The sequence below is a fragment of the Bos taurus genome, chromosome 15 (genome assembly GCF_002263795.3).
Source record: "Bos taurus isolate L1 Dominette 01449 registration number 42190680 breed Hereford chromosome 15, ARS-UCD2.0, whole genome shotgun sequence".
Lineage (NCBI taxonomy): Eukaryota > Metazoa > Chordata > Mammalia > Artiodactyla > Bovidae > Bos > Bos taurus.
The window spans coordinates 52709725-52737039 of record NC_037342.1 but is presented as its reverse complement, the minus strand read 5'-3'; the positions used below and the strand labels follow the sequence as shown (position 1 = coordinate 52737039).

Here is a 27315-nt window from a genome sequence, read left to right as displayed (position 1 = left end):
AATTCCTCTCCTCCTTCTTTCCCTGCCCCTCCTCCCCAGGCCACCCCCACCACTCCTCCCGAGCAAGAACTGGGGGAAAGGGAAAAGTCTCTTTCACTTCAGCAGGACTGTGACGTCCCTGCTGCGTGGGTGTTGCGTGTGACCCCTTTCCTGACAGCCCCGACGTGGACCACGTGTGTCCTCTGTCGGAGTCATCCCTCCTTGGCACACATGTGAGGTCTCTGCCCAGAGAGATGAGCCAGTGAGGGCAGGGATGGCAGTCCACAAGGCTTGGAGGAGGAGGAGGACGAGGCATTTACCAGGTAAGTAAGGCAGGGGCAGGGATGCTGCACACTGAGGGGTGGTGAGGACAGAGGCAAGCTGCCTGGCGTGTTCTCACAGCGCATCAAGGGCCTGCAGTCACTCCTCAGAGACCCTGTGCCGCTGCCCTGACATTTCTGGCCGCCCAGGACCCAGTGCCATTTCCTAATCTGCTTAATAACAGGCAAATACTGGCGTCTGCTGAGCCCATGGTCTTGGAACAAATAGACCCAATTAAAAGGCCATCATAGGGGAACTCAGGGGAAGAGGAAAAAAAGTCATTGATCAAATCAGTGCCCAGCTACCTTGTGGCTGGTTTGTGACCTTCTGCCCCAGAAGCCTTTCTCCCACTCTGCCCTAGACCCGGGAAACTTCTGGCCAGCCCAGCTCCATCCTCCACTCCTCTACCCTCTGACCAGCTGCACGACAGCTTGCTAGGCCTCTGACTTTTGGTTTCACTGCTCGCCAAACCCTGCAGGAAAAAACTGTCAGGGATCCTTCTGGCTCTTCCTGCAAAATACATCTGGCATGCCTCCATTTCTCACCACCTCCACTGCTACCATCTGGTCCTAATCCTCATGCTCTCTCGCTCGGATTCCTACATTGGCTCTTTCCAGCTCTGGCTGCTCCCATCCTCACCCCACTGTAGTTTTTTCTCCATACTGCAGCCAGACTGAGCCTTCTAAAATGCAAGGCAGACTGTACCTGCCGTGGCTTTCCAACCTCACTCACTGACCTACCAGATTCCCCCAGTCTATGGCCCCCGCTTCTTCTGTCTTCACCCTGAACACCAGCCTCCTTCACAGCCACACCTTTGTGCTCACTATTTCCTCCAGCTGGAAGGCTCTTGCTGCAGATAACCCCTCAGTTAACACACACAGCTCCTTCAAGTCTGTTCAAATGCTCTGTTTTAGCCTCTCCTGAGGTTTTACCTGACCACTCTATTTAAAATCACATCCTCCCTGTCTTCCTAATCTCTCCTGTGCTGCCATCTCCCCCATAGCACTGTCACCTCCTAACACATCATAGAATTCATGCTCTTTGATATCAGTTCTTTTTGTCTCTCTCACCCTACTAGGGTATAAGCTCCTAGAGAGAAGGATCTTCTTTTCCATTTACTGATGATTTCCAAAAATCTACAGCAGTACCTGGGACATAGTAGACGCTTGGTAAATATTTGTTGAATAAATAATAATCAATAATAATAAGGTTCCTCAGACAAAATGTGGCAAAACCATACACAGGAAGCATTATTGGGAATATAGTTCTGCTATGTGCTGCAACGTGAATGAGCCTTGAAAATACAATGCTAAGTAAAAGAAGCCAGGCACAAAAGGCCACGTACTGTGTGATTCCGTTTACATGAAAGGTGCAGATTAGGCTAATCTATAGAGAAAGAAAGTTGTGTTTGCCTAGGCCCATGAGTGGGGACGGGGCAGATCTGGGGAAAATGGGGAGTTGATTGTTCATGGTACAGGGCTTCTTTTTGGTGGCAATGAAATTTTTCTAAAATTAATGGGGGTGATACTTGCACAACTCTGTAAATACTTTAAAAACTATTGAATTGTGTATTTTAAATGGGTACACTTTATGTGCTGCATCGATTCAGTCATGTTTGACTCCTTGTGATCCTATGGACTGTGGCCTCCCAGGCTCCTCTGTCCATGGGATTCTCCAGGCAAGAATACCGGAGTGGGTTGCCATGCCCTCCTCCAGGGGATCTTCTCAACCCAGGCATCAAACCCACATCTCTCATGTCTCCTGTATGGGCAGGTGGGTTCTTTACCACTGTTATTTTTGTTGTTGTTGTTCAATCACTAAGTCATGATTGACAGCATTCTCATGGACAGTAGCAAGCCAGGCTCCTCTGTCCTCCACTATTTCCTGGAGTTTGCTCAAATTCAGGTCCATTGAGTCAGTGATGCGGTCTAACCATCTCATCCTCTGTTGCCCCCTTCTCCTTTTGCCTTTAGTCTTTTCCAGCATCAGGGTCTTTTCCAATGAGTCAGCTCTTTGCATCAGGTGGCCAAAGTATTGGAGCTTCAGCAACAGTTCTTCCAATGAATATTTAGGGCTGATTTCCTTTAGGACTGACTGGTTTGATCTCCTTTCTGTCCAAGGGACTCTCAGGATCACAACTCAAAAGCATCAATTCTATATGTTATTTATGTCTCAATAAATATGTTAAAAATAATAAGGTTTCTGCCTTCAAGGGCCCTTGTGAGATTTACATGAAATGATTGACTTGCTTTGTAAAGGAAAGGAATTATATAATGAGTACCCACTGATCTTAGATGTTCAACAAAACCATTATATGGTTTATCTTATTTATTCCTCGCTATGAATCTCATTCGTTCATTCAGTGAGTAATTGTGCACCTCCTATGTACTAGGCACTGTTTTCGACACAGGAGGTAAAGCAGGGACCAAACTAGACAAAGATCCCTGTCCTCTGAGAGCTTTCAGGAAGAATCAGACAATGCAAACAAAATGTGAACTGTGATTTTCCCTTTTTTTTTTTAATGACATGGAAATTGAGGTGCCCGAGGTCATCTGACTAATGAGAGGCAGAGTTGAGATTCAAATGGAAGTCTCCAAGGTTTGTGTGTTTCTGTGCCTCGTGGGTGAGGGCGCTGGGTTGGCTTAGGTGGAGTGAAAGCTTGTGGACAAAGTGTGGGTCTGTGGTGAGGATGTTGGGGTGGGTCCCGGAGGGCTGGCTGAGACCCCTCCCCACCTGGTGCTTCCCACTTCATTCCAAGGGGCCCCCCTTCCTCATGACTGACAGTCAGATGTATCTTACCTACTAGATGCTGGCAGGATCCAAATTATAGGCATGTCATAGGTGGTAAGTGAACCTGAACTTCTCCCAGAGCAGTCACATGGGGGTGCCAGGAGAGGCAGCTGAGCTCAGTCACATCTCCCAAGGGATGGAGTCCAGTTGTGGAGACTGCCTCATGAGGAGGCAAGGACTTCTGGGGGGCATACAGAGGAGCCAGGGCTTTGGGTGGGGGTTGAGGCCTGGAACAGGACAGGGGAGGGAGCTGGGGGTGCCAGCCTGGAGAAGAGCCAGCTTGGGGTCATGGGTACACCCTCCATGGCTGCCCTGGGCTGCAGATAGGTGTGCCGTGTGCCCCTGTGGCCAAGCTGGGGAGACAGGGTTCTGTGAGGAGGCTCTCCTCCAGGGACAGGGGTTGCCTAGGAAGGAGTCACCTCTCCATCTCTGGAGGTGGGGGAGGAAACAAATGATGTCAGGGTGTGAAGGAGGTGCAGAGGGGACCCTTGTGGGGGGACAGATCCTTTCAGAGGCCCCAGCTTCAGAGTGGGGAGAAGATTCTGGCTTCCCTTCAGAAGAGCTCCCAGACCAGACTGGAGGGGTGGGGGGTGCTAGCTCTCAAGGCCTAAGTGCCTCCCCCAGTTCTGCAAGCCTTGGGGAGGGCCTCTCTAGCCCTGCTCCCCAACACTCAGCTGTGTCTTCAGACCCAGGGTTTGGGTGTCTTCCTGGCAGCCAGTGAAGGTGGGGATACCATCTGGGGCCTCCCTAAAGGTAAGTAGGAGGTCAAAGGGATAACCATGACCAGAGGACATCACAGAGTTGTCCTAGGGGACCCCCACTCCTGGCAGAAGCAATGAGGGCCAAGTGAGCACCTTTGAAACCCCACGTGGGACTCTGGGCCTCAGAGGGGCCCTGAGGACAGAGCAGCAGTGTCTGCCTCTCTTTTTTTTTTTCAAAGTTTGTTTTTCCTTTTAATGAGGGCCATTTTCCCCCCCAGTCTTTATTGAATTTGTTACAATATTGCTTCTGTTTTATGTTCTGTTTTGGGGTTTTTTTTTGGCTGCAAGGCATGTGGGATCTTAGCTCCCCAACCAGGGATCAAACTCATACCTGCTGCATTAGAAGGGAAAGTCTTAACCACTGGACCACCAGGGAAGTCCCTGCCCCTCATTCTTCCCTTTACAAAACCAGCAGCCAGTCATAAGCCTTTCTGAGGGAATAAAATACCCCACAGTGCTGAGCTTTGTCCTGGTGCCAGAGTGTAGCATGATGGATCCACTATGGGCTGTGGGGCTCTAGGTGGGTGTAAGGAAAGAGCAAATTAGCCAAGACGGCAGTGGTCAGGCTCTCTTGCCCCACGGCCTATTGCCCCACGTTTTGTAAATAATGATTATGTAACTGCACATGGGCTAGGTCCTATATAAGCACCACCTGGACTGCCTTTGCGGTCTAGTCAAGTTCAGTTGCACTGAGTTGTGTTACGTAGTCATTGTTGCTGCTGTGTCTGCCAGTAGAGGGTAAAGCACATCTGCTTTGCCATGGAGAATAAGAATGTCTGCATTTAAATGTCTACAACTCCTTGCATCTTCTTCCAGCTTCTTCCTAGCTCATGCCTTGCTTACCATGGGTTCAGCGAACAGTGAGATACAACAAGACAATTGGCACAGTCAGCAGGATTGAACATCGAGACAGTGGGGAGTCCCTGTGAGCCCATGGGGGTGGGTGGGCTGGAATGGAGAGCTGAAATGTCACCCACAATAAAGAGCTGAAACTCACCCACAACGGCAGCAACCTTTTGTCATTGCTGATCAGTCATCATCAGGAACACACCTGGAGCCAACAAGGCTTGGCTTATTACTTGCTGCAGCAAAGACTTCCCATCAGGGGATTCCGTGGGGTGTCTCCAAGGGGAAGAGTTAAGGAAGGGGTGTTTATAAGGTTGTGGGGGCTGAAGTGAGTCAAAGAATGGTCTTTGGCAGAGACTTATCAGAATTTTCAAAACAGGAAGCTGCTGGAACAGTCAGAGATCCTATGTTAAGAACACAGGAGAATTACTATTAAATCAGTTTGTCTGTGGTTTTCTCTTGGAACTTGTGAGTCTAAATTAGAAGTCCCCAACCTCCAGGATCTACTGATGATCTGAGGTGGAGCCAATGTAATAATAATAGAAATAAAGAGCACAATAAATTTAGTACAATTGAATCACCCCCAAACCATTCTCCACTCCTGGTCCATGGAAAATGGTCTTCCATGAAACCAGTCCCTGGTGGCAAAAAGGTTGGGGACCGCTGCTCTAAATAAATACATGGGTGTTTACAAGAGTGAGTTCAATCTGAGATGGACATCACAGCTTGGTCAGGAACGGTTACCTGTTTTGTAAGTCAGATGTTTTGTAAACTGTGTTCCCAGTTTCAGTTCTCAGTCCTATCTCCATCTTACACACCCCAGCAACCTGGTTGCCAGCAAGAGGGTCATTTTCTTCTCTTTACTCCACTGACGAGGGTCTGGACCTCAAGCTGCCTTTCAGCTGCTGCTGCCAACTCTGGCCACCAGGGGGCAGCAAGGCAGCATCCATGGACTGAAGACCTAGAGGGGACTAAGCGCTGCCAGGCAAGGGAGCTGAGCCAGTGCTCAGATTGAAGAGATAGGTCTGAAGCTCTGCACAGCTTCATTTGCTTTCCTTTCCTTCCAGGGATACCAGGAACGTGGAGAAAAAGGTGGAGGGAAATGGAGAGTGAGGAAGGAGGGAAACTGAAGGAAAGGGGATCCACAAAGCTGGAAGCTGGGTCCTCTGCCCGCTCCCATCTTTTCCTGCCATCCCCAAGCCAGTCTACTTCCATGTTCTGGTTCTAGTCTGACCTCCTGGCAGCCCCTCCTGGTCCTTCTCTTTCTCCCGCAGGTTGGTCATCCACCTGTGGCCTTTCTACTCCAGGGATCTATGTGGTACCTGCTGGGACTACCCCTCCCCCTCAGCCTTCTCCCTCAACACAGATGTGAACACACACACACACACACTAGCATAGGCTGTGTGATGACTTTTAATTTCCTCCCCCACATTTTGCAATTGATTTGGTCACAAAGGCTGGCCTAACAGCTTAATCCCACAATGAAGAGGGACTTTTCATGTGGCTGCTGATTTGGAATTTGGCTCCAGGACATAAATCTGAGGACACAGAGGGGTAGAATACCCATCTACTAAAGAAACCTAGAAACAACTGGGGTTAGATACCTTTTCAGTTTACTACCCCAGCTCCCTACCACCTCCTCTCTTGACTCTACAAGCTCAACATCTGACATCTCTGTAGTTGTGAATTCACAACAGAGTGGGAGTGGGGAGGGGGCTGGACAAGGGCTTTCCCACCCTCAGGCCAGGTGAAAGATGCTCTAGGGAAATCACTGAGGGAGTCTGGGGTGTATCAGTTCAGACTCTCAGCAGGAGAGATGGGGCACAAATTGGTCACTCTGGGATAGTTGAATGAAGAGACTCTTACAAAAGTGTGGTCTGCAGTGAGAGTTCAATGCATGAGGCAGGGCACCCAGGGCCAGTGCTCTGAGACAACCTGGAGGGATGGGGTGGGGAGGGAGGTGGAAGGGAGTTCAGGATGGGGGACACATGTAGACCTATGGCCGATTCATGTTGATGTATGGCAAAAGCCATCACAATATTGTAAAGTAATTATCCTCCAATTTAAGTAAATAAATATTTTTTAAAAGGAGTCTGGCAAAAAAATATGTGGTTTGGTGTTTGTGGGGACTCTGTGCAGAGCAGCACTGATGTCAGGTTGTCAGGGCCAGAGAAGCAAGGACAGCAAGAGAGGGCTGGGGCAGTCCTGGAGATGATCCACTGGCCCCTTTCCTCCTCATCTTGCCCCACACCCAGAGAAGAGGGGCACCCCAAGGACAGGGAGCAGGGTCCTGCCAGAGCTGGGGGAGAGGAGGAGGGAGCAGTAAATTCAGTAGGCAACTGGAACTTTAAACTGGACTGAACTTGAGTTGTTACCCAAGAGTGACTCAAAGTTTTGGAGTCTGCCAAATATGCAGTTCATGGATGGAAAGGGAAATTAGACATTACTGAGCAGACAGCATCGATGTGAGGAAAGTAAAAGTTGCGTGTTTGTGCCTTACCGCACGCTCACTGTTCAGTAAACTTGGAAAGGAAGTACGATCAGTTCCATTTTACAGATGAAGAAACTGAGTTTGCAATCACAGAGCTGATGGTGGCTGAACTGGGGCAGAACCCTGCTCTTCCCGCCTCAGCTTCCCTGTGTCCCCCGACCTCTTCCTTTCCCTGAAGAGTGAATGGGGAGCTCCCAGGTCAGAAGCCAAGATACACCCCTCTCCCACCCACACCAGTCAGGCTTCTCCCCAGGATGCCTGCCCCAGGACTTCCAAGGTGAGTGATCCTCCCGGCGGGTACAGACCAGCACCGATGAAGGCAGCTGAGGCAGCAGAAGGAGCCAGAGAGCCCTGGTCTCAAGTTTAGTCTCTGCAATGACCACTGCTTGGCCTCAGGCAAGGCACAGCCCTCTCTGGGTCTCCAGTCCCTCCATGCAGCCAAATAATCCCTGGGGGTCCCTGTCAAGAGGAAAAACTGATTCTAATTGGTCATGTCTCCCAGGAGACTCACATGCCATTTCGCAGTGGTATTTAGGAGTAACAGCCCCAGGAAGTGACGTCAAGTTTGAAAGGTGAGGAGCAGGGCAGAGAGGCCCAGAGGGTAGAGGCAGGGGAGATATTTTGGGGCAGGCAGATACCCTGGTCATTGCCGGACAATGGTATAGGGCAGCCATTGTGCTGGGAATGAAAAACCATTTTCTGACTTCAAGGGCTGAAAATAGTCATGGGTGAGCCCCTGGGAGTTGGCGTGGTCTGGTCCATTGTTCCTGGTTGGGATGGGGCTGGGACTGAACACCTGGCTGACTTGGAGCCAAGACAAGGGCAAGCCCTCATGAAGAGGCTTGGGCCACTGAGGGGTGGATGGGCAGAGCCAAGCTCATTGCATATGGGGAAATTGGAAACTGAAATCCAGAGAGGAAAAGGGGATTCACCATGTCACGTGGCACAGCAGAGCAGAGGAGGATGAGTTTGGTTTCTGGGGCTCATTTTCCTCACCCTCACACCCTCCACCTCAAGCACATACCCATGGGGAAGGCAAATGCATCCCTCATCTGTCACCCCAGTCACTCCTGGCCAAGCTCCAGCCTCACCCCGCAGGAGGCAGAAGCGTGACATTCAGCTGGCTCTACTCCAAGGCACCGCGGGGTACCAGTGGAGTCACTTCATCTTTCTGCTCACTTGATGCCAGGGGAGACCCACTGCCCCACTCTAGTTCTCAGAACTGAGGGCTCATGGGTCCTAGCAGTGTCTGGGGGAGCAGCTGTTAGCTGTGTCTTTGATGAAAAATCTAGGCTGCTGATGCCCTAAGTTAGGGAGAACTGGTATGTGGAAGGCAAGGTCTCCAGCCTCTACAAAGTGACCCAGAGAGGGCAGGCACATGGACTCAGGTCACACAGCAAAGACTGGCCATCCGTTGCCTGCTCTGGCCCAGCTCCAGGTTGGTCCTCCAGCTCTGGGTCTCTGACTCTTGGATAAACCAAAGTGTGGCTGCAGCACCCTGGTGGGTACCACCAGTCAGGAAGAAAGGGCCAGGTCTTGCTGCCATGGGTGGGGGGTTGTGAGCCCTCCAGAAGACCAAGGGCATCCTGTTCATCCCATTCCCACTGCCACTTCTCCCTAAAGCCCTTCCACAGCCCATCACCCGGACAAGGTTCTGTAAACACACACCAGCTCACGAGCCTGAGTGCCACCCAGTGCTGGGCAGGGCAGAGGGTGGTCCCACCCTCAACCCAGGATGGCCTGCTCCCTTCCCCCACATCCTGAGGAAGCCTCGCCCACAGGGGACACTCTATTGTTCACTGGCCGGACACACAGTCCTTTCCTTCAAATCACTTATCCCAGTGTGGTTATATATTAAATTATGTCAACTCCACAAAGGCAGAGGCCAGCTGGTTCGCCTCCATATCTCCGTGGCACAGTGCCTGACGTGTAAATGCTTATGTTCCAGCCTCTGATCTCAGTGCTTCATGTGTATTGATTCAGGCCTCCCAATGCCCTACCTGGGAGGTAGTGTCTCCTTCTAGAAATGAGAAAACAGAGGGGCTGCAAGATTCAGTGATTTGCCCAAGATGCCACAGCTGAAGAAAAGTGGAGACACTCAAATGCAGGTGGTCTGGGCAGAGAATTGGTGCTCTTAACCTCATCCTCACTGGAGCGTCTCTCTCATCCTGAATCACATGAAGGTTGAAAGGTTGCTTACAAACTCTCCTGCCCCACAGGGACTGCAAGTGGCAGGGGACACTGGAAAGGGAACTACTCAGGGCATCGGATGGACGTGAACTCAGTCTTGACTCCCCATTTACTGCCTATATAACCTGGAGCAAGTCCTCATCTCTCAGAGCCTGTTCCCTCATTTGCTAAATGGGAATAATACTGTCTATCTCACATGGTGGTGGTGAAGAAACATTACAATGGATGTAAGAGGGCCCTGCCTGGTGCCTGGGACATAGGTCAATACCTCGGTTCCCTTCCTTAGGTCCCTGACTCTGACATCCACCCAAATCTTCCATGACACGGGTGATGGTAGAGGGGTAGCTTTGGTGGCCTGACCTGCCAAGACTGGAGTAGTTGTGTCTGGAGGGCATGTTACCCAGGGCCTTTCTTAGCCTTTGGAGGGTCAGAGTGTCCCTCATGGGCCCCAGGACAACTGCCACCCAGAGAAGAGACCTCTATGTGCCAGGGCCCCTGCCCCTGCTGCATGGAGCTCCCTGAGCTGAGCTGCTGCTGGCCAGTCAGCAGGCATTTCCTCCTCCCAGCTGTTCCCCCACTGCCCCAGTGCCCCAAGTCCCTGGCTTTAGCTCCCTAGCTCCGTCAGAGGCCGGAAGAGCTGAGGTGGTGGGGGTGACGGCAGGATTCCCACAGAGGCACTGACCTGCACGGAAGGGAGCGGAGCAGCTGGGGCGGTCCAAGCCCCTGGCGCACATCCAGGCGCCACGCTGACCTGCCAGGTGACCTTGGGCAAGGCCCCGCCCCTCTCTGGCCTTGAGTCTGCAGCTGAGTTGATAGTCCCCGGGGTCCGTCAGGGGCTGCGCCCTGTCACAGTGGCCTTCCGGAGTCAACAGCCCCAGGAAGTGATGTCAGGCTGAAGAGGTGGGGAAAGGGCAGGGAGGCCCACAGAGTAAGAGGAGATATTTTGAGAGCAGACAGGTCCCTCCACGTCACTGCTGGACAATGGTCTGGGGCCAGGAGTGGAAAATCCTGCTCTTACTTGGGCTGAAAATAGTATAAGGCAACAGGGTCGGGAACCCACCCTCAAGGAGGGTGACCTGCCCACTGAACAGCAAGGCTCAATGTCCACAAAAAGGGGCCAGGCAGTCTGACCAGGATCCAGAGATGGGGCCTGGGCCTGTCCATGGTTCCCTTAGGGTTTTCATTCCCCACCCCCACCAGTGTCGGCCACAGGATTGGATGGTGAGTAAACTCCTCCTGTCCCCTAGGTCCTGTGTCCTTAGACATCTCCAGGCACTGGTTTCAAGGAAGGCTTCCTGAGGCTAGGCCATAATGTGGTCTCCATGTGCTGCGGAGGCTGAGTCCTCAGTTCTTGGGGTCTCAGAACAGCTGCTGGAGGGGTAAGTGGGCAGGTCATGAAAGGAGTGGGGACCAGGGGAACTTCGGCTCATGGGACACAGTCCCATCCCCAACTGCAGATGCACATTCAAGGCCCCCAAAGTCATGACATATAACTCCCTGCCTCTGGGTCTGAGCAGGGCTGAGGGAGTCAGAGCTCAGCATCAACACTCCTGGTCAGTAGAGCATCTCACCTGGGTAGAGGCTCCTTATAAACTGAGATGGGGTTCAGCCTGAGCAGCAGCTGGTAGGAAACTCAGGCCTGCAAGAAAGGTTCAAGGACAGACTCTAAGAGATCATCACAAAGATAATCATAGGGATCTTGGCTATATTAACAGAAGTATAGAGCCTAGAATGCGGGAGGTGAGCACTCCACACTACTACGGGCAAGTCACCTCACACTACACAATGCAGAGCAATGGTCTGGGTCATGGCTCATGACAGGTCCCTGTCACACGGGGGAGCCCTGGAGCTAGACTCTAAATAGGGCAACCCTGAGGGTGCCGTTTTGACGAGGCAGAGTGGGAAGGATGGAGAAGTCACTGGAGGTAGGTGGAGGTAGGGGGGGAAAGCAGGAAGAGTGGGCCCATCAGGGAAGGGCTTTCCCAAAGGGAGAGAGAGATAATCCTTATTCTTGAAGTTAAAAGTGAGGTCAGTTTTGCCCTGAAAGTGAAAGTGAAGTCGCTCAGTCGTGTCCGACTATAGCAACCCCATGGACTGTAGCCTACCAGGCTCCTCCGTCCATGGGATTTTCCAGGCAGGAGTACTGGAGTGGGTTGCCATTGCCTTCTTCTATTCCTGCCCAAAGGCTAGAGCTAGCTGGCACCTGCACTTTCATGTTCTTCTCTGATGAAGTGTTCTTCTCGGAAGTCTTGCCACTCCAGGAGGCTTTCCCTGACGCACAGTACACAGCCCCAACCATTCATGTTATCCAGTGGTGTGCTAGAGAAACTTGTACCTGCTCAAAAGAGCCAGCTGCTAAATTTTCAGGCATTTTGCAAGGAGGCTGACATCCCACTGGCAGTCTGAAGCTGGCCCTGGTAGGATTATTTGTACCATAGCTATTGGCAGTGTTTACAAATCAGGGATTTCCCCCACCCTCTCTGGACAGTCAGTTAAATGGTTTAACATTTATCAGCACTTAATGGTTATTGCCATTAAATCCTAAACTGGGGGGACCCTAAGGACAGGGACCCTCTGTGGCCAGCAAAATCAGGCAGAAAAGTCAGTTAACTTTAGAGTGGAGAATGACCTGGGTGTATGGAGAGACTATTCCTCATATGAGACCACCCCTGAGGCAGCTGGTGGGAAGCCAGGCAGCAGCAGAGAGCAGGTTGGAGAAAGGACAGCAGCGTGCATGGCTAGAGCTTCCCAGGCCGTAACCTCATCCTCAAACTATACAACGGGGCCTGGCTCAGCAGTAACGATACCTTTAGTATCAGTCCCAGCCTCCAGATGACATCAGTTTATGTCATCATAAACTGTTTATGATGGGTTTATGACATCAGTTCCCAGACATGCATCCCTTGGACTGAGGGTACTCCTCACAGCCAAGCCCACGATGGCACTCAGACCACTCCGACTCATCGTGGGAACTGCTGGCTCAGTCCTTACCCCTTACCAGGGTCCTCTGGTCAACTTGTGACCCCACCCCTCCCAGGCAGCTCAGGCCCAGGCTTGGCTGTGTGACCTCGGAAAGTCGCTTTCCTTTCTGGGCCTGTTTCTCCATTTGACTTGATTAGGCTGGAGCCCAGCCCAGGGACCCTGGAAGGCACAGCCGGGTATTTATGTGGGAGTCAGGCCAGGGCTGGCATTGTCCCTGAACTCCCTTCTTAAGATCTTACTCCCTACCCCGCACACACAAATGGTGACTAAGGGTGTGGGGACTGCCATGCTCTCTGGACCACAGAGAATAGACTGAGTCCCACTCAAATGACAGAGCACTGGGGTCACAGCTCCCTTGACCATCCTGCCTGAGTCGCTGATGGTCCATATCTGAGGAGACTGGCCCGTTTGAACAAGTCTACAGCCCCATCTCATGTAAACTTGAACAGGGGTTCAGCTTTCTACAGCCAGATGTCCTTAGTGTCAGCGCCACTACCAGCCAGCGAGGACTCTGTCCCCCTGGAGTTCTCACGGCTGGCCGAGTCTTCTGTCCTGTCGGCGTCAGTTCCGTAGGACCTGTGCAGGCCCAGCCGGTGGCGAGCCTGGGTGGGAGGGGTGGGGTCTGTGGGTGGCTTGGCATCCCGGGCAAAGCGCACGAGCCTCTGCCCAGCCAGGAAGTAGAGCACCGGGTCAAGGCAACTGTTGGCGCTGGCCAGCGGCCGGGTGACCTTGTAAGCCAAGTTGATGGCGTCGAGGGTGCGGCAGCTGAGGTCCAGCGAGCGGAAGGAGTAGTAGAGGGTGCGGGTGACGTGGAAAGGCAGAAAGCAGAGGACGAAGACAGTCAGCACAATGGCGATGGTGCGCACGGACTTGCGCTTGGCCCGTGGCAGGCCGCCGGAGGTCCCGTAGGCCGGCTTTAGCAGCCGCCGAGCCATGAGTACGTAACAGACCAGGATGACGGCGAAGGGCGCTGCGAAGAGCAGGCTCAGCATGACGGAGCTGTAGGCCACGAAGTGGCCGAAGAGCTCGGGTGCCGAGGTGTCATGGCAGATGATGCGGCTGCTTCGGGTGCTGGTGGTGACGAAGTACAGCACAGGGGCCTGGCAGGACAGCACCAGCACCCACACGGCGAACGCCACCCGGCGGGCGTAGCGGGCCCGGCCCCAGCGCAGTGAGTGCAGCGGACGCAGGACGCCCAGGCACCGGTGCACGCTGATGCACGTGAGGAACAGGATACTGCAGTAAAGGTTGGTGTAGAAGAGGAAGCGCACCAGCTTGCAGAGCACGGTGCTGAAGGGCCAGTGGTCGCCTTGGGCGTAGTAGTAGACCAGCAGGGGCAGGGAGGCGGCGTACAGCGCATCCGACACAGCCAGGTGGAACATGTACGTGGTGGAGGCGTTCCAGGTCTTGAGGCGGCACAGGAAGATGTAGAGCGCCGCGGCGTTCAGACACAGCCCGAGCACGCACACCACGCCATAGGACACGGGCAGCAGCACGTACTTGAAGCTCTCGTTGAAGCGGCACTTGTAGTCCAGCTCATCCCCATCCCACGTGCCATTGGTGGTGCCATTCCAGGTGTCCAGGCCTGTGGCCATGGCCCTGAAGGGAAGCAGGGATGGGGGTGGGGTGGGGGTGCAGAGAACAACCATCAGGGTCATGGATGGCCAGGGACCCAGCAGGGAGGCCTGACACACCCGCCTGACCCAGGCCATGAGGGACCCCAAGTGACCACAGACACCTCCGTTAGGATCTGCCCAACCACATTCAAGGCTTTTATTGCATCTGATCTGCTTCTCTCTGTGGACACAGAGGGCCCAGAACCTTGGAACCCTGGGGCCTTAATGAGATCCCTGAATGTCAGGATCATATAATTCTAACAAGTTAAAACAGGGGTAGGCAAACTGAGGGACAAATCCAGCCCACCAGTCTGTTTTTGTAAATAAAGCTTTATTGGAACACAGCCATGACCATCTGTTTATGCAGCACTGAATAGTTGTGGCAAAGACCATATATTCCTCAAAGCCTAAAATACTTAGCATGTTGCCTTAAAAATTTTGTGTGTGTGTGTGTGTGTGTGTGTTTGAGAACTTCAGGAATAGAGTCCCAGATCTAGGATTCTGCCTAGGGCAGCTCATACCTTTCTGGAGGCATTAGGAAGTTCTTTTATTTGGCCTTTCTTTCCACTCTCTGGGAGGCTCCAGCCCTGTGCCTAGTATTTTGGCATTTCAGGGAGTTTTGTAAGGGTCTCCCTCTTTAGTTATTCAGTCACCTCTCGGCAAATGTTTTTTAGGGACTCCTATATTCTGGTACTTTCTGCATCTGTAAACAGCAGTCCTGTTCCCTGGCCTCTGAGGCCACCTGATGGGGCAGTGACCTTCCTGAAGATTGCAGGCAAGTCTGGGGTGGAGATGGGAATGGGGGTAATGGGGAACTTCTGTGGGGCAAACTTAGCTTCCTCCAGGCCTGCCCTGCTTCTCTCCACACATCGCCACCACCTCAACCTTCTCCTTGTTCCCAGTGAGCTATAATGCCGCTATGGTGCCTGACCACCCAGACAGAGAGCACCTGGAGATCAGGATGCGACCTTACTCCTCTCCCCATCCCTCCAATGTGACCAAGAAGAGCTCTCTCAGACTATCCCAGCCTGGAGGGCAAAGATATGCCCAAAGGTCTCAGAAGGCAGGCTGGAAGTCATAGCAGAACTCCTTGATTATGGGGCTGTGCAAGTGGCTCCCTAGTGAGTGCAGAAGGGCTTGTGCCCTGTGTGTGGGTGTGTCTGGGAGGACACAGAAGGCAGATGATGTGTGAGTCCTCCTCACGCTGAGAATCTGGGGCTGTATAATCCCTCCTATTTTGGAACCCCAGGATCCTGAGAGGCTGGGACTCAGAGATTCTGTGGGGCCAATGACTTCCATTCCCTTAGACGCTGAGATTTCTGCCCAGCCAGGCCTCCCAGAAGCAGCTCAGGGCCCATGAAGTTGAGATCAGGGTGGCTGAGAGACAATTAACTTTTCAGCTTCCTTCTTTCCCCATAACCCTCCCTCCTCTATCTTCCCTGCCTGCTACTGTCAGCAAAGATGCGACTAGGAGGCAGGGAGCCTGCCCTCATGACCTTGCTCCCACAGACACAGGTTCCTCCCCAAGGAGCCAGGGGAGATACAGGATGAGAAGGTACGTATGCGATCAGGGGCCATTGGCAGGGCCAAATGGCTAGGACCCCTCTTGACTCAGGAACCATCATTAAAGCATTTCCTCCATCCTACCCAGCTCCTTGCAGCCGTGTCACCTCCACCCTTGCTGCTGGAGCCCCTGTATCGGTCTCCCTGTCTCCAGCCTCAGTCTCCTCCATCCAGAGGGATCTTTGGAAAAGAGAAAGTCATCCCCCTGCTGGAAAGCTGCTATGGCTCCTGTCTGATCTCAGGAGAAAACCCAGCTCCTCAGGCTGGTACCAGCGGTTTGTATAAACCAGCTTCTGTCACCATCCGCATCCCCCGTGACCTGCCGTTTCCTGAATGCACCTAACACGTTTCCCCTCTCAGCCATGCTTCACGTTACTCTTTCAGACTGGAATCCCTGCATGCCCCGCGTCTCCATCTGTTGAAATGACAACTCTTTATCCTAATCTAGTGATTAGGAAGAAGCTGGCCTCTGGACCCAACCTGCCTTTGTCCCCTCATCTGTGAAATGAGGTGATCAACAGAAGCTACATTACAGGCCTTCAATTTGTTTAAAACCTCTGGAGCCGCGCTTGGCACACGGTGGGCACACTATGTTATGGGCTTTGAGGCTCAGCTCAGCCGTGGCTTCTCCTGACCTCTTTGGGAAGCCCTCTTAGGCCATGAGCAGAGGAGCAACAGAAGGTCCTGGAGGTTGTGGAGCAGGTGAGTGTGGTGGGCCAAGGGAGTGGCACCAGGCCCATGCTGGGGCCAGGCCCGGGAACCTCATGAGGGGAGAGGTCTGAGAGCTGTTTGGGAGGGAGTCTGGATGGAGAAGGGGCCAGGACGCCTCAGGCTCAGGGGTCAGGAGGAGAGGGAACTCAGTGTCAGACACAGTAAGTGTGGGGTGCCCCAAAGGGGTGTCATGGGCTGTGGAGAAGGGTGAAGGCTGGGATCACCAGTTCTGAAGCACTGAGGGGTAAGCAGAGGTTGCTGGCTCACAGGAACTGCAGAAGGAGCATGGAGGCCCAGGTGCGAGACTGAGGATCTATGGAGGGGCCACACTCCCCCTGGGGACACTGGCTTGGGGTGTCTAGCTCTGCCACAGAGCCCTAGGTGACATTAGGAATTTCCTGCTCTCCTGAGGGTCAGACCTCTCAAGTGCTGAATCCCCTGGCCTGGTAGCACTGTGGTGCCAACACTTCCCTCATTAGGTGCTGTGACCACTGGGCATGCTCAGGGCACCCCCCACCCCAGCTCCACCTCCACATTGCTGCTCTGCTCCTGCCCCGGTGCTGAGGCCTGGCAGGTCTCTCCTCAGAGCGAGGGTCAGGGCCTTCATCTTCCCTTCATGTCACCATCTCATAGCTGGTCACAGAGTTCCTTGGTAATTATTCACGGTGGAGTCTCTGACACTGATGCAGAGGTGGAAACTTCTGTAAGTCTCTCATGAACCAAGGGAGCTGCCCTTTCCACCTGTTTTAAGACATCCTGGCCTCCACCCTCCCAAGGCAGCTAGGAACTCTATCACTGCAGCCCCTGTCCAGACTGACCCCGCCTGCCCTTTCCCTCCACAGGCCAGCCCACCAGCTTGTGAGTACAACTTCCTTCCCCACCCCTCTGACCGGCTCCTGCTTACAAAGCCAGCCAAGTCCCCAGTCCTCTCCCTTGGCCCTTCCTACTGCCTCTCCTGACCCCTGATACCCTTGGGGCCTCACTCTCAGCTGCCCGGGACCAGCTCCCACCTAACTTTGTCCTGCACCACTCAGCTACCCCTCTGTGCCCAGTTCTGGCTGGCCCTGCCCTCGAGAGCTCTGAGTGTGGTGGGAGCTGTGAGCCATGTGAGTGCCCTGACAGGCTTCTCTGCCTTTGTGTGTGTCACTGTTCTTTCTGTCTGGAAAGCCTTTCCTGACCCACTCACACGGCACTCCACCCATCCCTCAAGACTTCTCAAATCTCATCTTATCTCCAAGGCTCTTTCCCTGCATCACTAACCCCTCAGGGCATTCCATACATCCTGCTGGGGATTTGTGTCTCCACCCTCTATCCCAAGACATTCCAGGAACTCCTATCTGATTCTTTTCTCTGGCCCTGTCCTCCAGCTAAAGGCCTGATTCAAAGCAGGCATGAATGAGAGAATGAATGAATGAGTGAGTAAAGCAAGCACAAGAGGCTATGGGAGCCCAGAGGAGGCTAAGCTTTATCATATTGGTCTCCTTTCAGCGGACAATGACACTGAGGTCCCTTCAGCGGACAATGACGCTGAAGGATTTCTCAGCTGCTGACCCTAGGTGGCCAGGGGTCACACCAGCTCTCCAGGGGCCCAGTCCACCTGAGGTCTGTTCCTGCCCCAGGCAGACCCCTGGACTGGGTCTTTTTCAAGAACCCTGCCCTTCTCTGGACAGATCAGGGAAGAGCCAGAGGGAAGAAACTGGACCCAGGCATTCTGAAGATGGGTCAGCTGTCTGATCCACATTCCTCTATCTGACACCTCTCTGGCTCAGGAGCTCCTGATCTCCTGAGTCTGGACTGCCACCCTCTTCACTTTGTAGGGACCAAGTCTGGGTTGAGCAGCTTCCCCTCCAGCATCCTCACCGCAGTCCTCAGCAGATACTGCCATAGAAGTTAGGCTACTTGTTTAAGGTCACAGTGCCAGGTATTGGAAAAACTGGATTTGATACCCAGGGCTGTCGGGCTCTGAAGCCTGAATTCATCACAGCTTGGGATGAGGTAGCAGGGCATGGATCCCCTTGATTTACCCCCAGGTCAGTGTATACACATGCACGAGCCTGCCTGCCCCAGCCTCCCAACTTCCCAGCCAGCAGACCCCACCCTCTCGAGCCCATACCTGACCAGCCCCTGCTCTTGCTGTCAGGATGCTCAGCTCCAGCTCAGGTTCCTCACTCATGAATGCACAGGCCTGGACCGAGCTGCAGGGAGCTCTGTGGGAAACAGGAAAAACAGGTCCTCCAGCCTGGGACCTCGCCCAGCTTCCAGCATTTCTCAGGGCAGGCAATGCTGTGGGCTCCAGAGACAGGGAGGTGGGGACAGCTGGGGCTCTGGGTCACAGGAAGTCAGCTAGGATGAGCCTTCCCCAGGCTGCCTCCTCTGCGCCAGCCCTGGTCTGAAAGAGGCAGAAAGTGACCAGGAGTGCTTGTTCCGGTAGGCAGGAGTGTCCTCTGCCCACTCTTGCCCCTAACTATTCCCTTTTAGCTCACATGTTGTACAGGTGTTCCCAGGCACCCCCTTTCACTGGAGGATGGCTCTGCCGGGGAGGGTCTCCCCCATATCCTAGAGAGCTGAGCTGAGCTTCCAGTGCCCCCTCCCTCAGTCCCTGTCTGTGCTTCAGCCCCACAACAGGAAACACTCAATACCCTGGCTTCCCAGTATGCACTCAATGGTACTGTGGCCAACACAGTTCACCTCAAGCTGGGTCTCTATCTGGAATACCCTTCCTCCATCATCCCACTGCTAATCATTCCTCCAGAGGTGTGGTAAACACACATGGGCACACACAGGCAGTCATATTCAGACATACACACACAGAGTGTTAGAGAGCCAGGGCCTGGACAGCCTTTAGAAATCACCTCTGCCAAACTCCCATTTGACAGAGGAGGAAACTAGGGCCCAAGGGCTCACAATGAGCCAGAGACAGAGCCAGGACCAGCACCCAGGTCAAGATTCTGGCCCTGGTTGTGTGTCTTGCCTGGGACTCCTCCCACAGAGCAGGCACGGTGCTTCGGTGAGGGGATGGTGACTGGTGGAGGAATGCCTCTGTGTGGGCAGGCCCCAGTGTCCACCAGAACCTCAGACCCATCTCAGAGAAAGAGAACATTCCTCTTTCTCCCAGGTTCACTTCCCTGCAATGCGGGACCAGGGTCTCAGACAGCTGAAGCCAGGCCCCCAAGCTGGAAGCCCATGCAAGTGTGGGGAAAGTGGAGAAGGCAGAGATGGGGGAACCACGGGAATAGGGCAAGGGGAGGGGACACCGGGAAAGGCCTTGGACCACGATTTTCCCAGTGCACCTTGCCCAGGAATCTCAGGCTGACACGGGCCAGCCGGCTGGTAGTCGGGAGTCTAGTGACAAGGTGAAAGAGTTCTTCACCTAGGGTCTCACCCAGGCTTCTCCTAAGGAGATGCCTTCACTGAAAAGACTAAGGTAGAACATCTTGCTTTCTCTGGACAGGTGGGAGATCCTAGTTCTGCTATGGGACTCTTTCCTAGTTCCCAGCTGTGGGACTCAGACAAGCCTCAGGTCTGCAATTTAACTCCCATGGGATCATTCTGGCCTTGTTGGTCATTTATTTATTTTTGGTTGTGTTGGGTCTTTGTTGCTGCATGCAGGCTTTCTCTAGTTGCAGCGAGTGGGGCTACTCTTTGTTGCACTGCACAGGCTTCTCATTGCAGCGGCTTCTTTGGTTGCGGAACACGGGCTCTTCAGTAGTGGCAGCACACAGGCTCAATAGTTGTGGCACACAAACTTAGTTTCCCCAAAGCACGTGGAATCTTTCAGAACCAGAGATCGGACTTGTGTCCCTTGCATCGGGAGGCAGATTCTTAACTACTGGACCACCAGGGAAGTCCCCCTCTCCTGCTCTTTGGCTTGGTTGTGTCTTTTGACTTGACACCCACCAAGAGTCAAACTCAGTTTGGGGGTAAAATGACCACTACCTCCTAGATCCTCTCTTCCAGGAAGCTCCCACAGTTTTTAGTGTGAGGGAATTAGTTCTGATTAGTTCTCCACCAGAGGGAACACGTCTTACTGGCAAGGCCAAGATCTACTCTTCCTGGTAGTTCCCCACTGTGAAGCAGCCATGATGTTACTGTACTCACTGTACTCATGTTTGTTAAAAACAAACAAACAACAAAAAGGCAAACCAACAAGGCCCGAAAGGGTAGCCCAAGATCTTACCCAAGGTCACCGATAAGCCAGGGGCAGAGCAAGCCTGGCACGCAGACTCACTACCTGCCCCCTGGACCTGGCTCTGACTCTCCTCCTCACCCAACCTGGCTCTTCCTCACCCTGTCTTTCTCTCTGTGGCCCCAGGCTAGTGAGCCCAAAGCCAGGAAGAGTGGCTGGGGCAGTTCCCAAACTGGTTACAGATTTTTCAGGGTGGCTGGACAGCATTCCAGCTTCTCCACTCGGGTGGCTCTGGAATGTATTGCCTGCTTGCCACCCACCTGGCTGGCCCTGTCCAGTCCAGCAGGGGAAAGTGACCTGTCATCATTCTGGAAACTCCTGCCTTTGCAGGAGGTGAGGTGCTGTGAAGGGAAACATAGGCCCAGGACCCGAACCACTGAGGGGCAGCAGAGTGCACTGGGCAGGGGGGAGATCCCAGTTCTTCCATTCCCAGCCATGGGACCCGGACAAGCCTCAGCTCCACAGCCTAACTCTCAATTTCCTTGCAATCTAAGAATAGTACCTGCCTCGTAAGTTTGTCAAGATAACTAAAGGAGATGATTTAGATTTTGTGAAATAATTAAAAGAGTTATGATTTTAGCAGGTGAAGAAGGTGGGCAGGATGCAGGTATTCCAAGAAGATAATAGGGGCAGGAAATGCGTGGTATGACGGGGAAGCCTGGTGGGCTGCCGTCTATGGGGTCGCACAGAGTCGGACACGACTGAAGCTACTTAGCAGCAGTAGCAGCAGCATGGGCAGAGTAGCAAGGTGACAGCCAGACTGACCACAGATCAAGGTTCTCACACTGAAGGCCATCCTCAGAAGGGAGAGCAACTTAGGCACCCCCAGCAAGACTTAGACCCCACCACACCCCTTCACTCACTCACCCTTTACAGAGGCTGCCGTATCTGCACCTCTGTCTGTGTGGGGCGCTTGGGGACTCTGAGGTAGGTTAGACCCTTCCATGATCCTGAGCTCACTGTCAAGGTTGAAGGTGGAGGAGAGAGGACAGGGGAAGATCCAGAAATAGTCAATGACATCTTAGGGTGATCAGGGCTGAAGGAGACATGAGGGCCCCTAATGGAAAAGGGGTGTGGTCAGGGAAGGCTTCCTGGAGGAGAGGACACCTGTTTTGGAAGATAGGTAGGAAATTAGGTGGGTGGAGAGAGAAGAGGAGCAAAGAGCAAAAACTGGGGCAGGTGATCCATAGTATTTTGGGAAACTGTCAGTTATCCCTATGGCTTGGGGCAGAGGGATGGTAAAGAGAGGGCAAGGCTGAGTTGGAGGACCATGAGGAGCTTTGGAGTCATCCTCTGCTGCTGCTGCTGCTAAGTCGCTTCAGTCGTGTCCGACTCTGTGCGATGCCATAGACGGCAGCCCACCAGGCCCCGCCGTCCCTGGGATTCTTTAGGCAAGAACACTGGAGTGGGTTGCCATTGTCTCCTCCAATGCATGAAAGTGAAAAGTGAAAGTGAAGTCGCTCAGTCGTGTCCGACTCTCAGCGAACCCATGGACTGCAGCCTACCAGGCTCCTCCGTCCATGGGATTTTCCAGGCAAGAGTACTGGAGTGGGGTGCCATTGCCTTCTCCCGAGTCATCCTCTACCCTCTCCCAAATGTCCTCCCTGGGGCTGAAGGCCCGTAGGTGCCCAGCTTTGCCTGGTATGCTTTCTGCATCACAAACACTGGGGCTGGTCTGGGGAAATAGCTGAGGGGTAACCTCAGATGTTATCAGCAGGTGCTATTGCAGTGTGATGCCTCTCAGCCTCCTCTGGAGGCCCTGGGTCTCTGGAGCCCCTGGGTCTCTGGAGCCCCTTCTGGAGTCTCTCTCCCTCTTGGGAGTCCTCAGGATCCTGACTGTGGGGGCCACCCACTGGCATTGAGCTCAGAACATCTGAGTATGTGGGTCTCAGAGGTCAGCCAAGCTGGTTCTCCTGCCTTACAGATCAGGAAACTGAGACTACTTCCTTAAGTGGAAGGGCCTTATCCAGGTCTGGTGTTCGAATTATTTTCAGTGCGGGGTTAAGTTCCCCCCAAACAACCTCCAGGGCAAGACTCTAAACCAGCTGGCCCACCTCTGACACAATCCAGCCCAGTACTGAGTTACAGAAGTATGCTGCTGACCTGAATCAGCTCAGAACCATAATGCTCTGGACTCCACCCTGATCCATCACACCCGAAGGCCTCCAGCCACCCTTAAGAAGCAAGAACCCTGGGTTCAGGTTCCAATTTGGAACATCCATGCTGTGCAGCCTTGGTCAAGTCAGTTCCCCTCTCTGAGTCTCAGGTTCTTCATTGATCAAACAGGGAGAATTACTGACACATAAGAGCTCTCAGGAACCCTCTGCTCAAGAACCAACTATAGCTCTCCATGGAGCAAGACCTTGTTTTTCTATTATAACACCTACTTTCTTCTGGTCATTCACTTCCCCAACACTCACTGGCACCTTCTCTGTGTCCAGCCTGTGCTGGGTGATGTGGACAGAAAAAAAAAGCAGGCCCAGCCTGGCCTACTCCTACAACTGACCTCTAGGATGAATACAGAGGTGAGGAAGGCTCCCATAGTCAACTTCCCCACATCAGGGCCCAACAGCTGGGAGAGGCCAGGCCTGAGGACACAAAAGTAGCTTAAGCAGAACATGAGGGTCAAAAGGTGCACCTTTTGAGGGATTTCCTTAGTGGTCCAGTGGCTAAGACCCCGTGCTCCCAATGCAGGGGGCCCAGGTTCGATCCCTGGTCAGGGAACTTATCCTTGGCCTTCCCTAGTAGCTCAGACGGTAAAGCATCTGCCTGCAATGCAGGAGACCTGGGTTCAATCCCTGGGTTGGGAAGATCCCCTGGAGAAGGAAATGGCAATCCACTCCAGTATTCTTGCCTGGAGAATCCCGTGGACAGAGGGACCTGGCATGTCACTGTTCATGGGGTTGTAAAGAGTTGGACATGACTGAGAGACAAAACACGCACACGCACAGGGAACTAGGGCCAGCACGACACAACTGAAGATCCTGTATGCCTCAACTAAGGTATGGAGCAGCCAAATAAAATTAAAAAAATAAACTTTAAAAATGGTGCACCACACAGACTCACAGAAGGAAGTTTGGGAAGAGGAAAGATTTCACCAGGAGCAGCGCCACCTCCTGTCACCCAAATCAGCAAGGTTTCTCCAGCCCTGTGGACAGCCTGAACAGATACTATCTTAGCAGCAGCTGGGTCATCAGGCCACAGGCAAGAAATAAAGACATATTTTCCGGAAGGAACTCAAACTTCCCTTAGCCCGAAAAGTAGAGGACCTGGCTTCACCCAGATGGGGACTCTGTCTTGAATGGGGAAGAAAAAGCTAGGGCAGGTGGGCAGGAATCCCTGCTGTCACCTTGGCTTTGTGAACTTGGGCAAGGTATTCTCTGAGCCTCTATTTCCTCATCTTCAAAATGGGGGTAATAATTTCTCTTTCACAGGGTTAAAATGAAAGCCGCTCAGTCGTGCCCAACTCTTTGCAACCCCATGGAATTCTCCAGGCCAGAATACTGGAATGGGTAGCTTTTCCCTTCTCCAGGGGATCTTCCCAACCCAGGGATCGAGCCCAGGTCTCCTGCATTGCGGCCAGATTCTTTACCAGCTGAACCACAAGGGAAGCCCAAGAATAGAGGGGTGAGTAGCCTATCCCTTCTCCAGAGGATCTTCCCAACCCAGGAATTGAACCGAGGTCTCCTGCATTGCAGGCAGATTCTTTACCAACTGAACTATCATGGAACCCAGTATATTTCACAGGGTTGGTGGAAGATAAATTAGGGACTTTTATAAAATGTTACTGGTAAGCTGTCTCTGCAGAGAGGGCACAGGGAGAGGAAAGCAGTCAATAGTTTAAATTCCAATAATCAGCACCATCCCTCACTATTGAGTTCATGTTCTAGTATTGTCACAATGCATTTAGGTCTATGAATATCATACATCTCGCCTGAGCATTGCACTTTACACAGGAGAGAAAGCCCAGAGATAAACCCACACACCTATGGTCACCTAATCTATGACAAAGGAGGCAAGAATATACAATGGAGAAAAGACAGTTTCTTCAATAAGTGGTACTATGAAATCTGGACAGCTACATGAAAAAGAATGAAATTAGAACATTCCCAAACACACAAAATAATTCAGAAAATGGATTAAAGAATTAAATGTAATGCAGAACACTCTGAAATAAATTACAGCAAGATCTTTTTTGACCGACCTCCTAAAGTAATGAAAATGAAAACAAAAATAAACAAATGGGACCTAATTAAACTTAAAAGCTTTTGCACAGCAAAGGAAACCATAAACAAGACAACATACAGAATGGGAGAAAATATTTGCAAATGAAGGAACTGACAAGGGATCAATCTCCAAAATATACAAGCAGCTCATGTAGCTTAATGTTAAAAAATCCAAACAACCCAATCAAAATATGGGTGGAAGAACTAAACAGACATTAGAAAACTGCGAATCAAAACTACAATAAGGTATCACCTCACACCTGTCAGAATGACCATCATTTAAAAAAATCTATAAACAATAAATACTGAAGAGGGTGGGGGGGAAAGGGAATTCTGTTGCACTGTTGATGGGAATGTAAATTAATACAGCTGGTATGGGAAACAGTATGGAGGTTCTTTAAAAATCTAAAAATAGAACTACCATATGACCCAGAATTCCCATTACTGGGCATATACTCAAAGAAAATCATAGTTCAAAAAGACACACACACCCCAATGCTCATTGCTATATACAAATTGAGGCTAGGACATGGAAGCAACCTAATGTCCATCAATAGATGAATGGATGAAGAAGATATGGTACATATATACAATGGAATATTACTCAGCCATAAAAAGGAACAAAGTAGTGTCATTTGCATAGACAGACAGACCTAGAGGCTGTCATACAGAATAAAATAAGTCAGAAAAAGAAAAACATATACTGTCTATTAATGCTGTTCTGACCACGCCCTGCACACAAACCTTCCATGGCTCCCTATTTGCCTTCGGGATGAAATCCAAGTTTTCATCTTGTACACCCTGAGTCCTGTAGTGCCCCAGGACACACTGTTAGGACAATCTGTGCCACCCATTCTGATGGCCTGACTGGTTTCCCCTTCTTTATAATGATGTGGAGCTCCACTGTAGACAGGCTTTCCCTGGGGAAGCTGGGGACAGGGGACAGGGCTGAGGGGCTGCTGCTGCTCTCCCAGTTCAGCTCAGTGCTGTGCAGGATCCTGGCAACACAAAAATGGGTGAGATCCAGTTCCTGCCCTCCAGGGGTTCTGAGACCTTGGGAATGAGAAGCAGGAGACAGAGACCTTAACAGTTCAAGGTACAATTAGGGCTCTAAGACTGCAAGGGCCCAGAAGAGGCTCCAATCCAACCTGGCTAAATAAGGATGGCTTACCAGAGGAGGGGGCATCTGAGCTGGGTAGTTCTCCAACTGAGGAAGATGAGTAGAAGGGCATTTCAGGCAGTGAGCATAGACTATGGAATGGTCCACAGGCAAGAAAGTGACTAGCATTTGCAGCAGATTACATGCATTTAGGAGGATGGAAAGTCAGGCAGGAGAGGTGGCTGGAGAGGGTGGCAAGGACCAGCTCTGAGAGGCCTTGAGTCCCAGGCCAAGGGGCTCAGATGTGATCCAGTGGAAGTTCTCTGAAAGTTTAGCCAAAGGAGCAAAATGACTGGGATTTGAATTTCAGGAAGTTATCCCCCAGGATCTGATCTTCCTAACCTCAAAGAGTGAGCCTGCCCAAGAGGACACTGGTGTTGAGCATGACCCACACGACAGCTCCTTGATAGTCCTTAAGTTCCACATCACTATTATTCCCCTTTTACAGATGAGGCTCAGAAAAGGGACATGCCTTGCTCTGGGTCACACGGTGTACAAGGCATGATGGAGGGAAGGTCTCTGGGTCTCCAGAGAGCTTTTAGGGGGCCCTGTCTACTCAAAGACTCTCTTTCCCAATCATCTCCACCAATAGACAGCTGAGACTTTATCTGGGCCCCACCCTGGCCCTCAAAAACTCCCATTATTCCAGCCAGATCCAAAACAAAGTGGGCACTTCAGGCTGTGAGCCCAGGGAAACTGAGGGTGCGTACTGGAAGAACAGCTGCCATCAGCCCCAGAAACCCCAAACTGGCATTTCTGGTCCGCAGCAGGGCCTGGCCCTTGGGTCTGGCTACTGGGGGACCCTAAGCCTGACACTGGGAGCCCTCCTTAGGGAGGTGAGAGAGGGCACTGCCTTTCTCCAGGCTGACCCTTCCTACAGCAGCCCGCCAGATTAAAAGTCCCCAGACAGAGGCTTAACTGTCCTTCCAGGCCACTGCTCCGCGCGCCACCCCCCCCCCCCCCCCCCCCCCCGGCCCCAGCCCCGCCCCGCCCCAGTCTTGCCCAGGCGAGGCTGCCACCCAGGGTGCCCCTGGAGAGAGGGGGCTCGGGACCTCCAGGGTTGGCCTGTCTCTGGCTTTAGGTCCCACGCTGCGGGGGCGCCCATACCAGAGCACAAACACAAACAAGTTCCACAGATTCAGCTACCCGACTCCGCAGGGGCGCACGCTCTCACCCAGGGGCATACACACTTTCCCGAATACGCGCACTCACCCGGGGTATCCGTCCACATTCCCCGCGATCGAACTCCAGTGGAGCCCGAGCTTGACCACGGACCCGCCGGAGCTCTCACAGGGGTTTGGAACCGTGCCTTCTCTCGGCCAGCCGCGCGCGCGCCGCTCTGCCTGCCCGGCGCCGGCCGAGTCGCCACCCCGCGCGCACACGGGCCAGCCCGCCCGCGGCCCTCTCTCCGCCTGCTGGTCCTGCCGGCGGCCCGCCCTCACCTCGCAGGGCGCTCGTCCTCACGCTGGGCCCCGACCTGGCTCCCAAGTGCTC

At 52.8% G+C, this 27315-nt stretch overlaps 2 protein-coding genes and 1 long non-coding RNA gene across 16 annotated transcripts in view; 1 reads left to right on the top strand and 2 right to left on the bottom strand.

Moving 5' to 3' along the window:
• P2RY6 (pyrimidinergic receptor P2Y6) overlaps positions 1-27315 on the bottom strand; it is an 80590-nt gene extending 53275 nt beyond the window's left edge. Inside the window, exon 1 of the mRNA XM_059874913.1 lies at positions 27034-27315. The gene's annotated coding sequence lies outside the window, so the exon portion shown is untranslated. The remainder of the gene's footprint in view (positions 1-27033) is intronic.
• On the top strand, positions 68-7416 carry LOC104974269 (uncharacterized). Of its 2 annotated transcripts, XR_009490678.1 has the most exons (4): positions 68-302; positions 1379-1469; positions 1953-2898; positions 4668-7416. It is a non-coding gene; the product is annotated as an uncharacterized lncRNA (long non-coding RNA). The 2 variants fall into 2 exon arrangements; XR_009490677.1 differs by having other exon boundaries at positions 1379-2898.
• On the bottom strand, positions 6095-27315 carry P2RY2 (purinergic receptor P2Y2). 13 transcript variants are annotated; one of them, XR_009490570.1, is made up of 6 exons: positions 27034-27315; positions 18364-18457; positions 16779-16930; positions 10950-13959; positions 10061-10270; positions 6095-7647 (listed from the first exon to the last, which is right to left on the bottom strand). XR_009490570.1 is itself a non-coding variant. In XM_059874574.1 (5 exons), exons 4-5 carry the CDS (start codon positions 16784-16786, stop codon positions 12822-12824), a joined length of 1146 nt encoding a protein of 381 aa, XP_059730557.1. In that variant the 5' UTR covers positions 16787-16930; positions 18364-18639; positions 21304-21543; positions 27034-27315; the 3' UTR covers positions 6095-12821. The 13 variants fall into 13 exon arrangements, 8 of the variants coding, with proteins under 8 accessions (XP_059730557.1, XP_059730558.1, XP_059730556.1 ...); XR_009490571.1 differs by having other exon boundaries at positions 6095-10270; positions 10950-11017; positions 12008-13959; XR_009490568.1 differs by having other exon boundaries at positions 10061-13959.